Source organism: Podarcis muralis, chromosome 9 (assembly GCF_964188315.1).
Source record: "Podarcis muralis chromosome 9, rPodMur119.hap1.1, whole genome shotgun sequence".
Lineage (NCBI taxonomy): Eukaryota > Metazoa > Chordata > Lepidosauria > Squamata > Lacertidae > Podarcis > Podarcis muralis.
Window position 1 is genome coordinate 46,698,172 of NC_135663.1, and position 22,455 is coordinate 46,720,626.

Consider the following 22,455-nt stretch of genomic DNA (forward strand, 5'->3'; position numbering starts at 1 on the left):
GCCATTCCTTTATTTAAAAATTTACACCCTGCTTTAAAAAAAAAATAACTCCAAAACAGCTTCAGAAAAAACTGTGAAATGCATAAAATAGCAGGGTGCCCCAAGGAATATGGATTATGCAGAACTCATTCTCCCCAGCAAAGAAGTAAAATGTTGGGGCAGATCAGGGAATGCTTTGGATCTGCTGGATCCCAAGCCCTCCTGTTCTTTTGGCATGCCTCCAGCATTGAAGGATTTTCCTTCTTCCCATTGGAACAGGGGGGAATTATTATTATCATTAATATTTTAAGAAATGGAAATGCAGTCCCCCTTCCCCCAGATTGACAGTTCATCTGAAGTGGCCTCTCCTGACATGATAGGATTGCTCTGTACATTAAATGCTATGAAAGCTTTATACTATAAGTGAAATTCCCACTATTACAGTTGTGTGTGCTGAGTAGATTCTCGTATATATCTGTTGATTATGATCATATTGTTCCACATTCTTGCCATACTTGGTTGTCTCTTATTTTTATGTTTTTGATGAGTTGAGAGCTATATCATAACCTCTGGAGTTGTCATGAAGTTCAGCAGCTAACTATGTAAGGAGCAGTAACATTATGTTCTTAGCTTTAAGACAACTAGTGAAAATTATTGTTACTAATTGATTGATTGATTAGTTAGTATACTGCAGGCATAGGCAAACTCGGCCCTCCAGATGTTTTGGGAATACAACTCCCATCATCTCTGACCACTGGTCCTGTTAGGGATAATGGGAGTTGTAGTCCCAAAACTTCTGGAGGGCCGAGTTTGCCTTTGCCTGGTATACTGCCTTCCATCTGTAGATCTCAGGGCAATTCACAACATAAAAATACAAGATAAAAAAGCACTAAATACACACTAAAAACAAACCAATAACCCCCTCCAAATTCCTTTTGTTGAATAGATAAACATTCCCAGATACAATCTAGATACCTTTGTTTATGTTACCACACTGTTTGTGCTGCAGTTAATGAAATCTGAAAGTACAAACTGGCCCACATAGTATCGGTATCTTTATTATCCATCACCGATTGAAATGCAGATTGTAATATGCTTTGGGAATGAAAAAAAGACAACTGCTATCTTTTCAGTTTGGGGTGGTAAAAAAATCAAGAATGCCCATGGACCAACATTCTAGTCTGTGTTTTATTGTGGTTTGAAAGGTTTGGTTTAGGAAGAAGTAACTTGATCAGTATTCAATTGTATGCTAGCTTGCATAGCATAGCATGTTAGAATATGGCATCTTTCTTGCATGTTCATGGATGATAGGCTGCGTTCAGTCTCTTGCATCTAAGGCAATATACCTCTGAATACCAGTTTCTGAGAATCACAAGTAGGGAGAGTGCTATTGCTATCAGGTGTTGCTTGCAGGCTTACCATAGGCATAGATGGTTGACCAGTATAAAAACAAGATACTAGATTAGACTGGCCCTTTGTCTGATCTAGCAAGGCTTTATTCAGTTTAATATAAAGTATCTAACACATTGATCCTCATAATTCCTACCATAGAGGTTGCCCAGCTAAACAGGTGTCAAAGGGCATCAAAAGATTGGATGTGACATTTATTCTGTGATTTAAGGGATATGGCTAAGAACAGTGAGATGGAGGATGGTGGAGTTTTCTGTTAAGTTTTTTTACTGTGTTCTGAACTTTTGAAATAAGTCATTTTTAATTATGAAGGTGCTAAAGCAAACAATAATGACTCTTGGGGGCTCACCATTTTGGGGTTTTGGACAGAGTGCGCCGTGAATCCTCTCAATATGGCATGCTCTATTTCCTTTATTCAGGAAATAATACCAAGAGCCAGTGTGGTGTAGCGGTTAAGAGCAGTAGACTTGTAATCTGGTGAACCGGGTTTGATTCCCCGCTCCTCCACATGCAGCTGCTGGGTGACCTTGGGCCAGTCACACTTCTTTGAAGTCTCTCAGCCCCACTCACCTCACAGAGTGTTTGTTGTGGGGGAGGAAGGGAAAGGAGAATGTTAGCCGCTTTGAGACTCCTTCAGGTAGTGATAAAGCAGGATATCAAATCCAAACTCTTCGTCTTTATCTAGTACACAATAGCCTCATGTAGGCTGGACTCTCCGAAGCCACTCAAAGGTGCAGATTCTGTTAATCTTAGTTCTGTTCTTCATGCTCACTTCCATTGTGTTGTGGAAATGTCTCATACTGAGTGAGTTTTAAAATACCTTCCCTCAATGGTTTCAGTGCTTTACCTCAGTCCTCAGACAGTTCTTTTTTAATTAGAGCAACTAAAGCTGCTGTGTCAAATGAAGTTTGTGGCCTCTCTGTTGTTTTTCACTGCATTGAGCCCTGGCAGCCATTTTGGAAATGGCTCTGGCCTGCTTGGGATTCCCTGATGATCTGAGCCAGAAGTGAAAATCAGTCATCCAGAGTGCTGCTTTGTGATTCTCTAATTCTGCAGCTCACAGCCCACTTGGAACTGTTAAAAGTTTGAACAAGACTTCATTTTGGAGCAAGCTTAGCTATTTTTGATTTTGGGAAGGAAGGAGCAGCAGATGATAACACCATATTGCCTCGGTGATGTCGCCACCCCCTTGACTGTTTGAATTTTAGTTGCAGAGATTGCATTGGCAGTGTAGATCATTTTAATCGGGTCGGTGAGACCCACTTCACCAATTGCAGTTTTCTATTTTCAAGTGACATGGCCGAAATGATTAGTAAACAGTAGCGATATCTTCGTTCTTAGTAATGCCTTAACCTCCCTTGAAAACCAACTGCAGTTTCTCCTTCTCATCTGTTCATCAGACACTGCCTTGCGTGTTATTTTTCATTTTCAGTAGTAGTTCTGGCTTGTGAGAAAGTGTGATAATTCAGCATCATGTGTTGCTGCCCCCCAATGTTCAAAATCATTAGCTAGACATTCAAGTTTGAGACACTTTAGTTTTCATAACTTCCAGTTTAAGAATTTTTGTCTTTGATTCAGAACCAAAAATCTTTTTTAAAGGCATCTGCTTATGTATGTATTTTTTTTCTTTTAAGGAAATAGAGCTTTTCAGGGCTCCAGATCATATTTGGCTTCATAAGTCTTAAATTTTCCATCTGCTACTGGTGCTATATGACGTCCTCCTGATGTCTCTCTTGTTCACAGACATGTCGTAAAATTTGTGTGTGTTGATGATGTGTGTGGACTTTGTTTATCACAAAAGTTGCAAATCATAATCTTCAAACAGTTAATTTATGGAATTTGGTGCCCACCTTTTGTAGGGTGCCTTTTTTTGATGTGTAATATTTAATTATGTTGTTTTTAATGTATTTTTAGTACAGTGGTTTCATATTTTATAATGGACAAAGGTAGGGTTAGATGGAAGGCCACATGGTGAGCAAAGAGTGAGGAGGAGGATCAGTTCCATAAATAAATCAGAAATGCAACCTTTTTATATGTAAGTACTAGCCAGCAAGACTCAAATGTAACAGTATTAGCAGCTGCACAGGTGGGTTTCAAATATTGACATTTGTTTTTAACCTTACATTTACAGATAAATTTATTAAATGTTTCAAGTTGCTTAAAGAATACATTGACTTGAACAAATTCCACAGAGATTAGAGTTACACAATTGTTAGTAAAAGGGGCATAGAAAGCTGAAGTTGGGCCAGCAGCTCTTCCAGTTTCTTTGTTTTATAATTTTATCTCTCCCTCTTATGTAGGATAACAAGGAAAACAGCAATCTTTTGCCAAACAATGGAGACCATGTCCTGGTTCCTGGAAATGACAAATTCAAGCCTGTGTTACCCTGGCCTCACGTCGAAGGTGTGGAAGTAGACTTGGAATCAATTCGGCGGAGGAATAAGGCCAAAAATGAAGGGAATCCTCTTGGTGGCAATAATGATCAGCAGAACATCATGCAGCGACAGTATCTCACATTTAAGCCACAGACACTGATCTACCGCGATCCCGTATTACGACCTGGAATTCTTGGTAATTTTGAACCCAAAGAACCTGAGCCTCATGGAGTTGTCGGTGGTCCTGGTGAGGAAGCCAAGCCATATGTTTTAGGACCAGAGTATAAAGAATCTGTTCAAAGCAGCATTAAGGAGTTTGGGTTTAACATGGTAGCAAGTGATATGATCTCACTAGATCGAAGCATTAATGACTTGCGTCAAGAAGAGTAAGTACCTGATCTGCCTCTTCTTTCCCCCTCTTTTAATTGTGTTTTTGTTATGCGATCTGTACACTGTGACAATCATCTTATATGAATATATATTAGCGATAGTAAAGGAAAACAGTTCAGCACTTCTTTTTAAAATGAGCTTTCCTTTTTCTTTTTAGCAGAGATGTAATCATGTGCATAACACTCCTACTGAAATTAGCAGAACTTAAAAAAATGCATAACTATAGCTTGGTTAGTTCCCAGAAGTATTCTAGCAGGCATTCAGATAATGAGTAATAAATTACAGTTGCTTAAACCTTGATCACATTTGATAAGAAATCATTTTTCTGTGGTGGGTAGATAGGATTTAGCCTAATATTCAAAAGGCTTATGCAATTTTCCTACCCCCTTTGATCTGCTGGGTCTTTGATATATGACCCTTAACTCTCCAATAAGGCATGATGCCAGGTTCAGATGACCATATTGCCTTCATCTGAACCAGTGTGTGTTAGCTGTTGCAACTGAGCTGTTTGTCTGAGGCAGGCTTTCCACTATGTGATCTTTGAACAGAACTCACCAGCTTGTACTTCTGCTTGTTTTTGTTCTTTGCATTTACTGTCTGTTACAGAATGTGTTCTTTCTGAGTGAATTCAGGGGAGAACAGTACAATGGCTCCTTTTAACAGTTATGAAAAACATTCTTCCCTCCATGTTTCTGTGGTAACTACTAAAATGTAATTGTGTTGTGCAAAGATTTTGTACAGAGTTCTCATTTTGTGTTCTCTGTGTGCGAGTGTTTGATGTAAACCATCAGGTTTCCCCCACTTTCTCTTACCATCAGTAACTTAAGAGCCTTAGAATTGGAGTTCTTTGCTTCTCTACCCTTAAAATGCATAAAACCTAAGGGAGACGGGGTTTGTTGACAAGGGGAGAAAACCCTATCCTCAGAAGATGTGATTTCCATATCACTTTTACTGTGCATAATTGTCTGTGAGAATTCTGTGCCCTCTATATCTTATTTCTGTCATTACTTTAGAACTTTTTGGAAGTAATAAGAAGGATCAGTACATTTTCATGATCAGTTTCTTTGACTACATAAAAGGTGCTTATGATGTTGGTATTAATGTGATTTGATTGTGGTATCAATAAGGTGTTTTTTTTCTGTAGATAGCATGATCTTGGCTTTACATCTAGATGGGTTGATTAAAGCAACCTTTGTTGCCTCTGCCGAAATATCTTACAATACCTTTGTACTCTATTCTCAGTCAATTTTATTTGCAAGTACAATCCTTTTCAGCAGTGTGTTTTGTATATCTATGAAGCACAGGTGGTAAATATTATTTATTCCATATCAGAACTGTCCCACTGCTTCTAATTCTAACAATGCTGCAGACCCTGAAGCACATTTGATGATTAAACAAGCAAGCAAGACCATGGCAGCTGTTCCTGAAATATTTGGCTGATTTCCCAAGCATATGGGCTTTCCCCCCTTTGAAATAACATGGCAAACATTTTATGGAGCTCAGGTAACATGAGAAACATGGTTTGCTGAGGGAAACAGTCCTTTAATGCTAGAAGTAGTTGAGAACCCTTTCATTTCTTGCAAAGTCCATTTTGAGAAACCTGTTAGAAACAGCCGACTTGATCCAGTTAGCCCATGGTTCCAACTAGCCTAGTGTAAAAGGGAAAGGGAAAGGTACCCCTGACCATTAGGTCCAGTCGTGGATGACTCTGGGGTTGCAGCGCTCATCTCGCTCTATAGGCCGAGGGAGCCAGCATTTCTCTGCAGATAGCTTCCGGGTCATGTGGCCAGCAGGACTAAGCCACTTCTGGCGAACCAGAGCAGCACACGGAAATGCCGTTTACCTTCCCGCTGGAGCGGTACCTATTTATCTACTTGCACTTGACATGCTTTCGAACTGCTAGGTGGGCAGGAGCTGGGGCCAAACAATGGGAGCTCACCCCGTTACAGGGATTCGAACCACTGACCTTCTGATCGGCAAGCCCTAGGCTCTGTGGTTTAGACCAGTGTTCCCCAACCTTGGGCCTCCAGCTGTTTTTGGACTACAACTCCCATCATCCCTCGCTAGCAAGACCAGTGGTCAAGTATGATGGAAATTGTAGTCCAAAAACAGCTGGAGGCCCAAGGTTGGGGAACACTGGTTTAGACCACAGCACCACCTGCGTCCCCCTAGCCTAGTGTAGCTTTCTATAATTAGGAGCAGCTCTCAGGTAGAGAGAGACATATTGTAGCTCTGCTACCTAAGGTACTTATAAACTTGAGATGACGGGATTGAAGCTGGCACCTTATATACACATACTTCATGTGTTCTGACACATAGCATTGACATTTCGCCATCAAAATATTAAAATAAGAGTAAACGCTGTATAGAGGAGCATGCTCAGATATGTGTGACTTGATCTACTACAGGATTATGTGCCAACGTGGTGTCCTCTCACTTTTGGGGGCATTTTAAACTGGTTAATTGGGGGTAATGGTATAGCTCAGTGATAAAGTACATACTTTGCAAATGAAGTTCCTGTTTTGATCCCAGTTATCTTCGTCTAGGACTGGAAAAGACTCTCTCTAGCTAAGGCTGAAACCCTGGACGGTCATTGTCAAGTGTATAGACCAGGTGTGGGGGAACCTCAGGCTCAAGCATCAAATGCAGCCCACCAGAACTTACTTTCTTGCTCTCAGAACTCTTCCCAGGCCACGTGCCCCCTCTTCAGTCCTAATCTACACCCTTCTTAAGTACTCTTACATTATAGGAATGTGTCCTTGTACTATGGTGTCTCTTGGTTGCCTTTAGGGAAGATGAAGAGATGTGTGCTTTGCACATGTGTACGTAGAAACCTCTGAATTTTGTGTGGCTGGATACTGCCTGCAGAAGTAGTCACATCCATTGTCTCACTTTTGCCTCTGACCATGCCCCCCCCCCCCCGTCCCCATCATATGGTCCCCAGTAGTTGCTTATGAGGGAAAGCGGTTGTCAGGCTGAAAAACGTTTCCCATTTCTAATGCTAGGTAGCCTAATTGTCTGAATCTGCACAAGACAGCTTCCTATACTTACAAACTTAATTTTGACATATCAAAAATGTTTTGTTGGGTACACTGTTTTGTGTTGGTGGGGCAGCAAAGGGTTCCAGGCTACAGGTCTTATTCAACTAAGCTTTAGGACTATTTAAATCATGATTAAGTTAATTTTAGTGGCTCTACTCTGAGTAAAACTAGTTGAAAACCATCCAATGCTAGCTGCAGTTTTAGACGGTTGCTAGGCTAGGATCAGCTATGATTCGTACCATTATATGTGTGGTGAGAGACTGTGATTGAAGCTTTCTTTACTATGGTATCTTAACGTGACCTATATAACAAAATGAAAGAGGTATCTGGTGTGCAGATGTTCTCATCTTCCCAGAGTTGCAAAACAGCAACAACAACAACACAGATGCTGTATGGAGACAGGAATATCTGATAATGTCTTTGCTCTGGCAGCTATAAAGATAAGAGCTAAAGTGCTGCTAAATCGGCAGCTTTGCAATATCAAGTAGAAGTACAAAAAAAAAATCAAGTAGAAGCACTAGGTGGCAGGATGCATTTAGCTTTAAATCAAAACCCAGTTTTAAAATGTATCTTATATATATGAAGGCTTCCTTGTTTGTAATTAGAATCACTGTCTTCTTCATACAACTTAAATAATTATTAACATTGTACAAGATATATTGGAAGTGCTTTGAGAATTTTCACTACTGACCAATAACGTTTAATATCTTTTCTGAAGCTTGAACCCAATCCAAAACACAAAATGGGGTCCATCTTCAGAAAAGCTTTTCTGAGTCCTTTAGTACCTGGCAGTAAATAATAGTAAATAGCACCCACATCTTAAAATTATGCTGTAACACTGCTCACAAGGGCAGAGATTGTCTGCACTTGGTAGCTCAGAGTTGTTCCCAATATCAGACAAGGTGCTCTATAAAGTGCACTACCCTTGTTCCCACTGCCCACTGTGGATTTTTTTAAAAGCAAGGGAGAGAGTGGCAGCCCTGGAAAACATAATTTATCATCATTTTTAATATTGAAATTGTTCAGTCTGAAACATAATTGAGCTTCCAGCATCTTATTTTGCAGTCTTAAATGCTACCTCATTTAGAATAAGGTATATTAAACGATGGCTAACAATTACCTTATTTCTATATCTTTAGTGGACAAGTTGCTGATTAACTTTATAGTACAGTGCTTAGTTGATAGTTGATGTTTAATATTTGCTTGCTGGTGTTAGTTAGCGAACCACTGGATGTCACTATTGTTCTTTGCAATAGCACTTGGTGTTTTATCTGGTAGTTATCTATCTGCTTGGGAACCTATTTTGGAACAACAGTAGGTCATAGCAATTGCAGTGGTACCTCAGGTTAAGTACTTAATTTGTTCCGTTCTTAACCTGAAACTGTTCTTAACCTGAAGCACCACTTTAGTTAATGGGGCCTCCTGCTGCTGCCGTGCTGCTGGAGCACTATTTCTGTTCTCATCCTGAAGCAAAGTTCTTAACTATTTCTGGGTTAGCGGAGTCTGTAACCTGAAGCGTATGTAACCTGAAGCGTATGTAACCCGAGGTACCACTGTACTGTTGGCTAACTATTGTTAAAGGTATATTTATACTCCTTGTTGAAGGATAATCAAACTTGAACAACATGTCTCGTAGAAGACTTGTATTATTATTTTTTAAGATGAACAAATAGAGCATTGAAATTAGGGATTTTCTGAAGATTCTGAAAAGCTTGAACTTTGAATTTGAGTTTAAAGTGCAAGCTCTTAAGGGGGTGAACAAAAGGTTGTTGAGCTTTGTTAAAACAGATAATAGATAGCACCCTTGATAAAAGTGGGTTGTGGTGGTGATAAAAAAAATGCACACTGAATTTAGGCATGTTGATATTACAACTGCAGGTCCCTTGTTAAGACTGATAGCCTGGGACCTGAAGGTTTGTTCTGTCTTATTGCACCAAGATTCAGTGCCACTTTTTACTAACTCAGTGGCTTTCATAGAGGATATAAAAGTTTTAAAATCTGTTCAGTGGAATGATTTCCTATTTAGGAAGTTAGTGGGTTTGCTTGTTCATTGTGATTTCTAGCTTGGAAGATACGGATAAAATATGCTGGTTCAGAGGCTAATAGCTACATTGGTAGCTATTAGCCAAAAACAATTCAAATTGAATCTTGAGTCTGCTGATTAGGATTAAAGGGAGCTGTAGTGCAAAATATCTAGAGGACACTCATTATGTGTAGGCAAAGGGAATTCAACCTTTCCTCCCCAAAAAGAAAAAGGGCTGGTGTAACTGTGTTTCAGCTGAATTTTTCTTTGCTAATGGAACACTTGTGTATTCCCTTATATACCGTATTTTTCGCACCATAGGACGCACTTTTTCCCCTCCAAAAATGAAGGGGAAATGTGTGTGCGTCCTATGGTGCGTCCTATGGTGCGTCCTATGGTGCGAATGCAGGCTTTCGCTGAAGCCTGGAGAGTGAGAGGGGTTGGTGCGCACCGACCCCTCACACTCTCCAGGCTTCGCACACCTCTTCGCAAGCAGCGGGAGCCCAGCGCTGGGCTCCCGCTGCTTGCGGAGACTTGCCTGCTTGTCGAAGCCTGCGCGCGCTGAGCTCAGCGCATCCAGGCTTCGCGGACCTCTCCGCAAGCAGCAGGAGCGCTCCCACGGCTTGCAGAGAACTGCCTGTTTGGGGGCTGGGGTCGGGGGAAGCTCGAGCTTCCCCCGCCCCAGCCCCGCGCCTGGGGGGGGATAATTTTTTCCCCTTTATTTCTCCCCCCAAAAACTGGGTGCGCCCTATGGTCCGGTGCGCCCTATGGTGCGAAAAATACAGTACTTCTCTTCATTATTTATCCTTGCCCCAAAATAGATGCATTAGATTTATGGAGATTCATCAGATAAATGCACAGTTGTTACTAATTTATTGCATGAGATTCAGACTCCTTTTGGGGTAGCACTTTTATTGCAGGTACTTCAGGGGAGAAAGCCACATATATACCTTTAGCATCCCAGAGGGTTTACAACAACCTTGTTTGTATTTTAAGTGCAAGTGTGTATGCCACACCTATACACACAAACTTAACCACACATGGTTTCTCCTGTAATGTATGTGTGTGTGCACAGCTTGTAAGTGATGGGATCTTCAAGCCTGAAGCATCGAGTTGGAAGGGACCACAAGGATCATCTACTTTAACCCCCTGCAATGCAGGAATCTTTCACCCAATAATGTGGGGCTCAAACCCATAACCCTGAGGTTAAGAGTCTCATGCTCCCAACTACTGAGCTGTCTCTTAGGGCAAGTGTACTGAATGATAATGTACTGAAAAGCAATAAAACAGGAAATGCCACCAAAACTTTTCTTAGTGGGTGGTGTACAGAAAGCTAAGACTAGTTGATGCGACAGAAGCACCTGGTACTGCAAGTTGGCAGAAAATCATATCGGCCATGGGCTGAAAGAGTCATGCAAATTGGCCCCAATTCTACAGGCAAACTCAGAAAGCAGTTAGGAGCAGAATGGGTATCATAATGCGATTGCAGGTTATTGAGAGGGTGTTGCAACAGAGGGGAGGCTTATGACAATTCAGAAGAGTGAACATTCTGACAAATTATAGTTTTCTCTGTTGTGATTATAACAACCACGTGATAACCTTTCCTTCTGAAAAACTACATGAAGGAGAAGGCTGCAGAGATTGCTGGCTGTATGATGTGAAAATATTGGGATTGGTTTTTCCCCCTAGAAGGTACAATGTAACATCAAAATGTTTAAATTACATACAACTTTCATGTTTGTCCTTGTGGACTTAGGTTTTGTTTTTTCATGGAACAAAAGAATGTCTTAAAGACGGTTTTCATTCTGAAAACTGCTTCAAGATCCTTCAAAAAGTAAGAAGCAGCAATCATTACTGTAAGCTTAGCTTCTAAACTAGCTTCATAATCATGCTCTATCCCGAGTACTGTGTATATTTTAAGTCCTCTCTTGGGGGTGGGGAGCACTTTGATTAACTAGGTGGTACGAAAGGGGTATTATAAGACCATTTTCTCCAAATGGTCTTATTTATTGAGCCATAACTAGTGCTCTAGTTAGTTCTGTTTTTTCACTGTTCTGATAACAACCATGTTCTGATTGTAAATATTTCAAAAATGTTAAAATATAACACACACATCTGTTGCAGGTGCAAGTACTGGCATTATGATGAAAACCTGCTCACCTCCAGCGTTATCATTGTCTTCCATAATGAAGGGTGGTCCACACTCATGAGGACAGTTCACAGTGTAATTAAAAGAACTCCAAGGAAGTACCTGGCTGAAATTGTATTAATTGATGACTTTAGTAATAAAGGTAAATACATTTAATATGAATATTAAACCCAGTAAGAGCTGAATCTGTTGTTCTACAGGGAAGTTGAACCAACATAAAGAAATGCTGTGCTGATAATTCAGTGGTTTCTGCTCTTAATAAGAAACCAGCCTGCAGATTTAAGAATATTGATCTGTGGATAGAGTCGGTAGCATGGTTTTCATTATAGATCAGTTTTAAAAAGGGGGAGGAATAGCTTTAGTGAATTAATGTAGTTTGTTCTAGCCTATTGAATGAAGAAGCGTAAGTGCTATCACATTCAGCAAATATCTGTCTTTCTGTTTCTTTCAATGGAGACTTTGTAGAAAAATTCAATCCTTCTCAAAGAGTAATCATGACTCAAATCCATTCAAGGCTACATCAGAGATAATGCAAGGGTTCCCTTGAACAGGAATCAACTATCTCCTTTCCAACATATGGATTTTTTTGACTGAAGGGTTTGTCAAAATGGATAGTGTAGGAAGCTTCACCTTTGCCTCTGTAGGTACTTCAAGGGTCAACCTTGGATTTTCATTGCATTAAATGCTTATTACAGTAGCAGAAACTTTTAGATATAGTGTGAAATCTGTCCCCCTGCACACGCAAATTGTTCCACACACTTACTGAAAGTTTGAGATGATGAAGTGCTTAAGCTGAAATATGGGTAGGGGGTTGGATTCCTAACAGATAAAGTTAATGTAGATACAAATGAAGGAGCAGATAATCAGGGCAATATGTAATGCAAATGAACCAATATTCCTTCTATTCTGTGCTATCTTCCCCTTTATTTCTGATGTATATAGAGAGAATGCTACTGTCCCTTATTTTCCTTTACAGCACCTATGGCAGAATGTAATAGAGTTGCAGATGAGCATCTTAAACGTGTGTGTGTTTGTGTGTGTGTTGCATAGTCCTAAAATAGCATAATGCTGAGAAAATGCTATAATCCACAGCAGTGTTTTCCTGCCACATTTGACTGTGGTAGCCTTAAATGTTAATAAAAGTCATGAGTGTTTTCTTGAAGGTATTTCATAATCTTTTTTTGCATCCACATCTGTCTTCAAATTCAGACATTACTAATATTTATTGTGCAGAGTGAATGCTACATCTCCTGCACCACCTCCTGGATTTTGTTGCCTATAAATGTTGACATTTTATTATGTGAGTTTAAAGACTTGATTATATTCATTTTTGGCATGTCAGAGAAGAGCTGTGAATGTGTCACTCACCCACAGTTAGTAAAGCAATAAGGAATACACAGGGAAAAACTGGAACACTTACGACACCAGGACAGCTTCCATTGTTACATTGCCTTACTCATGTTATAAAACTATGGGGGGAAGTGAGTGGAAAAATTGCTGGCAGTTCGTGCCTTTCTGTTGTCAAGAGTCTATAGTATGAATTCTGAACTTTTCCAGAGTTCAGACATCACTTTCTTAGGTCTGACCTTTCCAACATTAGAAGGGCACACATCTTTTCTACTTCCCTACATGTATTTTAAAAATCCAAGTCTTGTTGGTAGTAGTGTTTAAGTGAGGTTACAGTTGTTATCAGCAAATATGCCAGGCAGTGATTTATGTAATAGCCTTAACTTCTGAGTATTTAGATATTAAGTCAATTATATTTAGTTTGTTTTTAATATAGATTTAGTTTGTGTTGTAAGCTCTAAGCTAAATATTTTATAACAAATATGGAAACTTCTTTTTTATTATTTGATAGCACACTTAAAAGAAAGACTAGAGGATTATATTAAGCAGTGGAATGGCCTTGTAAAGATTTTTCGAAATGAAAGGAGAGAAGGTTTAATTCAAGCTAGAAGCATTGGAGCCCAGAAGGCTAAACTTGGACAGGTAGAAAACCATTTGCTAAATAAAACCCTTCTTTCCCTACAGTCTGAATTTTGCTTTTAACAGATCTTAAACCACTTGATTATTTCAAGTATAGTTCTTAATTGCAAAATGGCATATGTAGTCTTTTAAAAGATAGCTATAAACTGATGTCAACGTACAATGCAAAAAGCTCAATTAAATCAATGTGTGTTTCGTGTAAGGAAATCTCAAAATGAGTTGAAATCTCCTTTCCTCTTTGTTTTAAAGGTTTTAATTTACCTTGATGCCCACTGTGAGGTGGCAGTAAACTGGTATGCAGCACTAATTGCTCCTATAGCTAAAGACAGGTAATAATAATCTGCTTATTTTTATACCTCAGAAAGCCTTTAACAGTAGCCTTAACAATTAGTAATTCACCCAGGGCAAGCAGCAGCTATTTCTGGGTGAGTAACTTTATAGCTCAGGGTGGTCCAACATTCAGTCTGGGGGTCACACATGGCCCTTGAGGTCTTTTTTGGTGACCCCCAGCCCACATGCTGCCTTCCCAAAGCCGGGTAAGTGAGACGCTAGTTAGCCTAGTTCGTACTTTCTCAGCTTTGGGAAGGAGGTGGGAGGGCTCTAGGATCCTGCCAGAGCTTTGCGCTTCCTTCCCAAAGCTTTGCTTAGCTGGCTTTGGACAGGCAGTGCAAGGGCTAGAGGAGTCAAATTTTGGCATTGCTCTCCCCCCTCTTCCACAACAAGTCGATTGCGGCCTACAGGGTCCATGTCAAAGTACTCTTGTGGCCCACTTGGTATGAAAAGTTGGGCCGCATCGTTCTAGCTCATTCTCTAGGCTGCCTGAATAGGCATGATAAATTACTTGCCTGCAGTGCTGTTCTAGTGAGAAAAAGAACTGCATTAAGAAACTTAATTTGTTTTTTAAGCAGTAAAACCAGTGTAAACATCTGCCAAGGTTTGAAAACACTAAATGCACAGCAGATTACACTTACTATGCAAAGTTTTTAATCAGAAAAGTTTTAGGGGATTTGGTCAACTTGGTAAATTGAAAAGGAACAAAGTCTGGAACAGTATACTTTGGGGTCCCCCCCTTATGGCTTTAAGGTGTTGTGGATTGTTAATGTGACCAAAGATACTTAAAACAAGGTATAAAATAATAAACGTCTGTTATGATAAATGTCTGCATTGAGGATTTCCTCTCAAACATACAAACCAGAACAGTATTTAAAAAGTAAATTCTAGCATATGATGTTCTAACATACTCTTGGTTCTATCCCCCCCTCCTTCCCCCTTTTTAAATAATAGAGAACTGTAGTTCGGGTCCTGCAGTAGGAGAGCTGATTCTGGCTTTGCCACCTTGCAAGCAAGAAAAGCAGACATCTTCATTTGTGAAATGTTGAAACACATGCAAAATTCAAATGGTTTATTGCCTGGTTTTAAATCATACCTGACCTTTCAAAAACTCTTTCCAGTGGGTTTAAACCAGTGATGGCCAAACTAGGCCCTCCAGATGTTTTGGGACTATAACCCCCAACATCCCTAGCTATAACAGGACCAGTGGTCAGGGATGATGGGAATTGTAGTCCCAAAACAGCTGGAGGGCCAAGTTTGGCCATCACTGGTTTAAAACAAGCCTTCTTTAAACAAGATGACAGTCCTCCTTACTCTCAAAGCTTAGGAGAGACAAATATATTCATATTTGCAAAAAGTGAAACACATAGCTTCCATCATTCACCTTGATATTTTGTTATCAGAAAACTGTGAAGGAAGAGGTAGATTGGTGTGTTGATGTTTCTGCTTTCAGCATTAATGTATTCTTAAATAAATTTGACCTCATCCTGCTCATTCATAATCCCCACTCCCCCTGCTTTCCTTCTGTAAGAAGAGCACTGTATGTATATGCTATATTTATTGAAGTTATATTGGAATAAAGTGTAAGAGATAGCAGATGACTTATTGGATTAGACAGCTTAATCTTCTCTCTTCCCCTTCCATAAATGTTTCAGAACTACATGCACTGTGCCTCTAATAGATTACATAGATGGGAATGACTATTCCATTGAACCACAGCAAGGTGGGGATGAAGATGGCTTTGCCAGAGGGGCCTGGGACTGGAGCTTGCTATGGAAGCGTATTCCATTAAGCCACAAGGAAAAGGCAAAAAGAAAATATAAAACTGAGCCATATCGGTAAAGAATGCTGTTTCATTCTATTGATCTTTATAACTCATGCTTATCTAAATCCTTTCATTTTTCCCTTCTTTTCCATGAACCATGTGATTCGTTTAAATGTGCCATGTACCTGCTTTCATCCTCACCGCCACCATCCATAATCCTGCAGAACCACATGCACTGTGCCGCTTATAGATGTCATAGATGGCAACACTTATAACATTGTACCCCAAGGGGGTGGTGACGAAGATGGGTTTGCTAGAGGAGCATGGGATTGGAGTATGCTCTGGAAGAGGGTGCCCTTGACCAAACGTGAGAAGGAAATGAGAAAGACAAAAACTGAGCCGTATCGGTAATCACTAAACCACTTACACATTTCTCCTTTTCCTAAGGATGTACTGAACTATTAAATATTTGCATGAACTCTCCAGACCTTTAAAACAAAGCTAACAAAAGCAGATGCTCTGTGGAGATACATCGTTCTTTTTACTAATCTGTGGTCAAGCTCTTCTAACATAGCCTTACTAACTCCTTTTGCTCTTCTGTGCCTTGTACTTATATACTCAGTTCTTTCAGCAAAATGTAGGGTGGCTGCTAATTGGATTGTTTAAACAAAACCTGTGGTCTGCCATTATACCTTGATTGTGTTAGAAATTGCTTAGTATCCTTATCAGGTGCTGTTTTGTCCTGCCCGGACAGGTGAACTGACATTGGAACTAATTGATAGATATTTACAGAAAGAAAATGCATCGCCCATGTGTCTTTTGTCTAAGTAACCTGTTCTTTTAATGGCGAAGGGAAATGTTATGTTTCTCTGAATTTTTCCCTTTACCTATAAAATGATTTGTTCAAAAACAAAATTTGGCCAGAAAGGACTGAAAATGTTCTAATATACCTACTTCTTCCCCTAAACTAACTAGGCTGCAATTCTGCTTTGGTTCACTTATGCTTCACTAATCCTGCAACTAGAATCCTTTTCATTTCAAAATTTCTTTTTTCCTGTAACCAAAGTAAATGTATTTTTGTATTATTTGAATATGCAATAATGCCATTTTAAGAATTCTGCTACTTTCATTTTACTCTCACTTTATTGTATTTTTGGAACTAATATTCCAAATCATTTTCAAGAAATTATGAAGCTTTGGACGACACACACAAATTTTTGCTCCCGGACATAAAAAGTTGTAGGTCCTCTCACAGAAATGAGCACATTTTTTGCATTTATACACTGTTAATAAAACAGTTCTAGGAAGGAGGAGGAATCAAATAATTTAAAGTTAAGAGCACAACAGAAATTCATCACTGTACATTTATACTTACATTTTCATATTTTTATTAGAATATTGACACTGGTTAATGCATGTTATGCAGGTTTTCACACTGGCATCTGGAGAGAAACCTAGAAATCTCCAATACCACTTTTTAAGAACATAATCTCAAGTCCTTATGATTGTAGAGAGAGAAAATGGGTTTGGTTGATAATGGCCAACTGAACCAGAACATGCTGAATGTTTTAAAGACCTAAAATGGTACATAAAGAAAAAATGTCATTGTTCATATTTGTATCCCATCTTTCCTCTGTTTTATAGCATACATGGGTATGGGTTAATCTAAATATTTTTAATAATGAATTGAATTTTGTTTATACTGAAAGAAAATATAGCCCAGCATCTTAACACTTTGTTCTGAGATGTTGGTTAACTGCTTAGAGTTCTGATAATGCCCATTTGGTTTGGTTTTCACCTTTCAGCTGTTCTGAAATTCTTGGCATATTATGAACCATTTCTCTACAACTGCAAAAAGACTAGGAGTGTTTTTATGACTGTTTTATGCCATTTAAAGGCAAGCAGGTCATGGAGAAAGCAAGCCTCCATCCCAGTTTTTTTTTCCCATTCTGGATCACAGCCTCTGTGACTGCTTATACATTAAAAACAACAAGTGTTGGGACTAAATCATACCAACATTTAGTCTGTACCTTACCTGGTACCTAGGATTCCAAAACAGTTTAGCCTGTTATCTGAACTTTGGAGTTCAAACAATTGCTATAAACTTTTTATTGAACACCATTAAAGCTTTATAATTTCTACCTATCAAAAACAATTGTCAGTTGATTCCTACATATAAAAGGGATTCCTTCTGGTCCATGGCATACAAACTGTTAGTTCCTCTTCTCGTTCCTAGGTCACCTGCAATGGCTGGTGGATTGTTTGCCATCGAACGTGATTTCTTTTTTGAGTTGGGTCTCTATGATCCAGGTCTACAAATCTGGGGTGGTGAAAACTTTGAAATATCTTACAAGGTAAGCAACCATACCACGAGTTGATAACTATCATATTTCAAGTAAATATGTGACCATCAGTCAGTTCAGTTCTTACGAGTTTTTTTGTTTGGCCCAGGACAGCAGTATTTTCCTTGTTTTCCATCAGCCAACTCCTGATTAGTGCCATACAGACAACTATGTCTTGCTGCACTTATTATGTTTATTGCTTTTGAAACTGTGGGGCCTACACCTTGTTTTCTGTGGGGCTTTTCATTCTCAGATGTACCTTTCTCAGCAAGGCCATAATGATGCCAAATTCTTGCCTCTTCTTCTCTGAACCAAAGACTCAAAACCACTAGAGGACATATCTGCCTCACATTTTGACACATTATCTGTTGACTCAGTGGTTGCTAAAGTAAAGTCTGAGACCTGATTTTATAGATCAGTAATGGTGTGGGTTTTAGTCACTGGCACCTTATTCACGTAGCCCAGTTTTGCTTGTAATTCTGAGGCTAGAGCAAAATTGGGTTGAATTATTTTGTAGCATGGATAGCCTCTGAAGATTAAATAAGAGAGCTTCAGGTTTGGACATATTTGCTTTGAAAGTTGCTACATTTCAGCTTTGTTGAAATGACATTGATAGAAGCACCACTGTACATAGTAGGACCTGCTTCTGAGCAAACATGCATAGAAGGAAGATCTTCAGAAATATATTGGAAATCTTAGACCTGTGTCTGTTCCAGATGTGGCTTACTGGGTGGGATAGAGCAGCTACCACTAGCTTCTTGGTAGATGGGTCGTTGTTGTTTACTGGAAGGGAGAGGGGCCAGGTGGCAGGGAGATTGGCCAACCTCCCTGCCATCTCACTTCTCCCTCCCAGAAAGCAGTTCACCTGCTGGGAAGCCAGCATAGGAGCTCTGCCCCATCGGCCAAAGTTCTTCTGTTCTGCTTTGTTAAATAATCCAGAATAATATCAAATTCTATGCAGCAAAGCAAAATGTTTCGTTTGATGCCTCCTAATAGAGAAAGAAGGTTTGAAATCATACAAACGATAGCTGAGCTTACTGCAGTTTAAGGAATTTACAAATACCACCAGCAAATTCTGGAAAAGTGGTTAAAATTGCTCAAGGTGTTGAAGTGAGTTATTTAATATTTTGATTTAAAACTTAATGGGCACCCTAAAATGACATGTAATATTAAATGAAATTAGTTCCTAATATTATCTACGGATATAACTTCTAAATTGAATGCAATCCAGTTAAGAAATTAGGCAATTTTCAGTGGTGTGCACTAATTATTTGACATTTTTTCTTTCAAATGATATGTAAGGGCTCTTAATACTAAAGGACGGTGGTGGTGGTGATTGACATATTGCAATGATGCTGAAAGCTTTGAAAAATAATAATAGCTAGTAGTATAATTTAATGTTTACAAGTGTTTTATGAGATTTTGAAATTTGTGAATATGTAATTCTCCCGTTCTCATCTCTTTCAACATATAAAAACCTGCAGATTTGGCAATGTGGAGGGAGGCTTCTGTTTGTGCCTTGTTCTCGTGTTGGACACATTTATCGTCTCCAGGGATGGCAAGGGAATCCACCCCCAGCATATGTTGGATCATCTCCTACTTTAAAGGTGAAATTTTATTATTTTATCATTTGATTGCTAAATTAAAAATCTTAGACACATTCAAATCTATACCTTTTTCTCTTCCCTAGATGATGAGTTTTACTCTAACTGAATGAAAGCATGTAATTTGATTAAAAAAACCACACACACCTAAGTTAATCGTGTGTGTGTGTGTGCGCATGCATTGGTGTATCTGTAGAGCCACTCACTAATCCCATGGTTTCATAACTGGATAACCATGTTGAGGGCTGCTCAGTGTTCTTCACCTCCTAACCAAAAAGAGCAACATTTTTTTTTATTACTAAATTTGGGAGCTTTTAAATTATACCTGTATTCCTGAAGGTGTCTTTATTTTTTAAATATAGAAAAGCACACATATAATACCAGCATTTTGTTCAATTAAAGTTGATATAAATATGAATGCTGTATAAGAATTTTCCTTTAACATTCTGGGAAATGAAACTACAGTGTGTTATCAAAAGATTTACCCACAAATGAAGTGTGTGCGCACATGAAGTGATAAAGAGAAAGCCTAGCCACAATTACCCATGCTCTGGTAAACTCTTGTTTGGGTTATTGTAAAATGAATTTGGTATATTTTTTCCCACAGAACTACGTCCGAGTTGTGGAGGTCTGGTGGGATGAATACAAAGATTACTTCTATGCTAGTCGTCCTGAGACAAAAGCACTAGCATATGGTGATATATCTGACCTGAAGAAATTTCGTGAAGATCACAAGTGCAAAAGTTTTAAGTGGTTTATGGAAGAAATAGCTTATGATATAACTTCTCACTATCCTTTACCACCTAAAAATCTGGAGTGGGGAGAGGTAAGTACAGTGTTTTTGCAGATCCATTCCTTGATACAAGTCATTATTTCAAGTGTCCTGAGCTACAGCAACCACAAAGAGTCCTATTCCCCTTTTTCTTCCAGTCCAGAATTAATTATAGGAAGGACTAGTGTGTGCTGGAAGAACAAGGGGGATAGAAATCTCTTTGTGGCTATATGCAGGGAAGGAACCAGCACATTCAAACTCTAATGCTGTTTAGTTTAGATCTGCATGAATTACTTAAGAGTCCCAGGGCTTATGAACAAAACAATGTTGATGTGAAATCAGTCCAGATTTCAATATAGGCATTGGCAAAAAAATATATTAGTACATATTTACATTTAACTCAAAGTTGACTGGGTTAAATGTGAACAGTGGACACAGAGAAGATAAAAAGTTGCAAGAATGCAAAAAAAAAAAAAAAGTGACACTGTTTAAATTGCTAGCATGAAGATGGAAAGAGAGAGAAGAATCCAGCTCCTACTTGATTATTTTTCTCAGTTTCGTAAGTTCCTGTGTGCTAATCTACTACTGACTCACTTGAAAGATTCGTTATCTCCTCATTCACTGAGCAGAGCAGGGAGTACTCATCTTCCTTGCTCTGGCATGTGTGCCAGCTTCTAGCACTGCTGATTTTCTCCCCTTCTCTGCCCCCACCCGGTGCGTACACTGCACCATACCCAAATCTGCTCCAAAGATTGGGTGAAACTCCCGTAACAATGCTAGGGAATATGCAGTGGGGGGAGAGGTACCGCCATACAAGGAAAACTCCTTGCAGAGACAACTGAAAGATTTAGCTTTATGTGGAATACAATCCACTAAACTCTCCTTGATAACTACCGTGTGTGTGCGTCCTATGGAGCGAATGCAGGCTCCTTGGCTTCAGCGATAGCAACGCGAAGCCTCCAAAGCGCAGAGGGAGTGTTCCCTCCGCACTCCGGAGGCTACGCGTTGCTTTCGCTGAAGCCTGGAGAGCGAGAGGGGTCAGTGAGCACTGACCCCTCTCACTCAAAAGGCTTCAGGGATAGCCGCCTGAAGCCTTTGGAGCACAGTGGGACCTCGCGCTGCACTCCAAAGGCTTTGGGTTCCTTTTGCTGAAGCCGGGAGAGCAAGACTACTGCCAAGGAGCTTCTGCCAAAGCCGCACACAGCCTCTCCCGGCTGGATGGATCCCGCTCGCTATCTTGGCTTCTTTGCTCTTTGGAGCGGGGAGGGGGATACAATTTTTTTTCTTGATTTCCCCCCCTAAAAATTAGGTGCACCTTATAGTCCGGTGCGCCTTATGGAGCGAAAAATACCATATATTTACTTATAGGAAGACTATGTACCCCAAGCTCCAGTTCTGCTGTACCTTTTTGTATAGTATACCAAAAGGGTGCCCATGACATCCATTGGTGTAGCGAATTTTTCCCCTTCTAATAGTTATCAGTATTCTGACTCCAGCACATTATGTGGAGGTCTTCGGTGAGCTGTGTGTGTCATTTCAGAAATATCTGTACAACTACATAATACTTTTTTTCATAAGCAAGTTATTAGCTTCCTAATTTTATTTTGAAATGTTTAGCTACAATATAAATTATACATGTGTTTCAGATCAGAGGCTTTGAAACTGCTTACTGCATAGACAGCATGGGGCATTCCAATGGGGGCTTTGTGGAACTTGGACCATGTCACAGAATGGGAGGAAATCAAGTAAGTAGTCTCAAAGCAAGATCTTTGGAATTACGAGGAATGCCAAAAGATTAAACTTTTTGCCTGTGGATTTTCCAGTGAGCCAGTGTGTGAGCCAGTGTGGTGTAGTGGTTAAGAGCGGTAGACTCATAATCTGGTGAACCGGGTTCATGTCTCCGCTCCTCCACATGCAGCTGCTGGGTGACCTTGGGCTAGTCACACTCAGCCCCACTCACCTCACAGAGTGTTTGTTGTGGGGGAGGAAGGGAAAGGAGATTGTGAGCCGCTTTGAGACTCCTTAGGGTAGTGGTAAAGCGGGATATCAAATCCAAACTCCAACTCCTCCTCTTCTTCTTCTCCTCCTCCTTCTTCTTCTTCCATCGCTGTAAACAATACTAAATTAGTTGAAGCACAACTTTACACACACACACACACACAGAGAGAGAGAGAGAGAGAGAGAGAGAGAGAGTGCGCACTGGGAGCTGTCATGTGTGTGAAGGCCACTACTGCATTATCACAATAAAATTATAAATCATATTACTGAATCACCCTGGGCTCCTTAGAG

General features: G+C 39.7%; 1 protein-coding gene across 2 annotated transcripts in view; it reads left to right on the forward strand.

Moving 5' to 3' along the window:
* The window catches only part of GALNT7 (polypeptide N-acetylgalactosaminyltransferase 7), a 46,786-nt gene that overhangs the window by 18,228 nt on the left and 6,103 nt on the right, over positions 1-22,455 (forward strand). Inside the window, exons 2-10 of one of the 2 annotated variants that reach the window (XM_028744004.2) lie at positions 3,690-4,150; positions 11,343-11,509; positions 13,226-13,356; positions 13,603-13,682; positions 15,339-15,521; positions 17,685-17,802; positions 19,275-19,397; positions 20,002-20,220; positions 21,813-21,911. In XM_028744004.2, coding sequence (XP_028599837.2) covers positions 3,690-4,150; positions 11,343-11,509; positions 13,226-13,356; positions 13,603-13,682; positions 15,339-15,521; positions 17,685-17,802; positions 19,275-19,397; positions 20,002-20,220; positions 21,813-21,911 — 1,581 coding nt within the window. Of the gene's footprint in view, positions 1-3,689; positions 4,151-11,342; positions 11,510-13,225; positions 13,357-13,602; positions 13,683-15,338; positions 15,522-15,672; positions 15,856-17,684; positions 17,803-19,274; positions 19,398-20,001; positions 20,221-21,812; positions 21,912-22,455 lie in introns of both variants that reach the window. The other variant, XM_028744003.2, reaches the window with a different exon arrangement.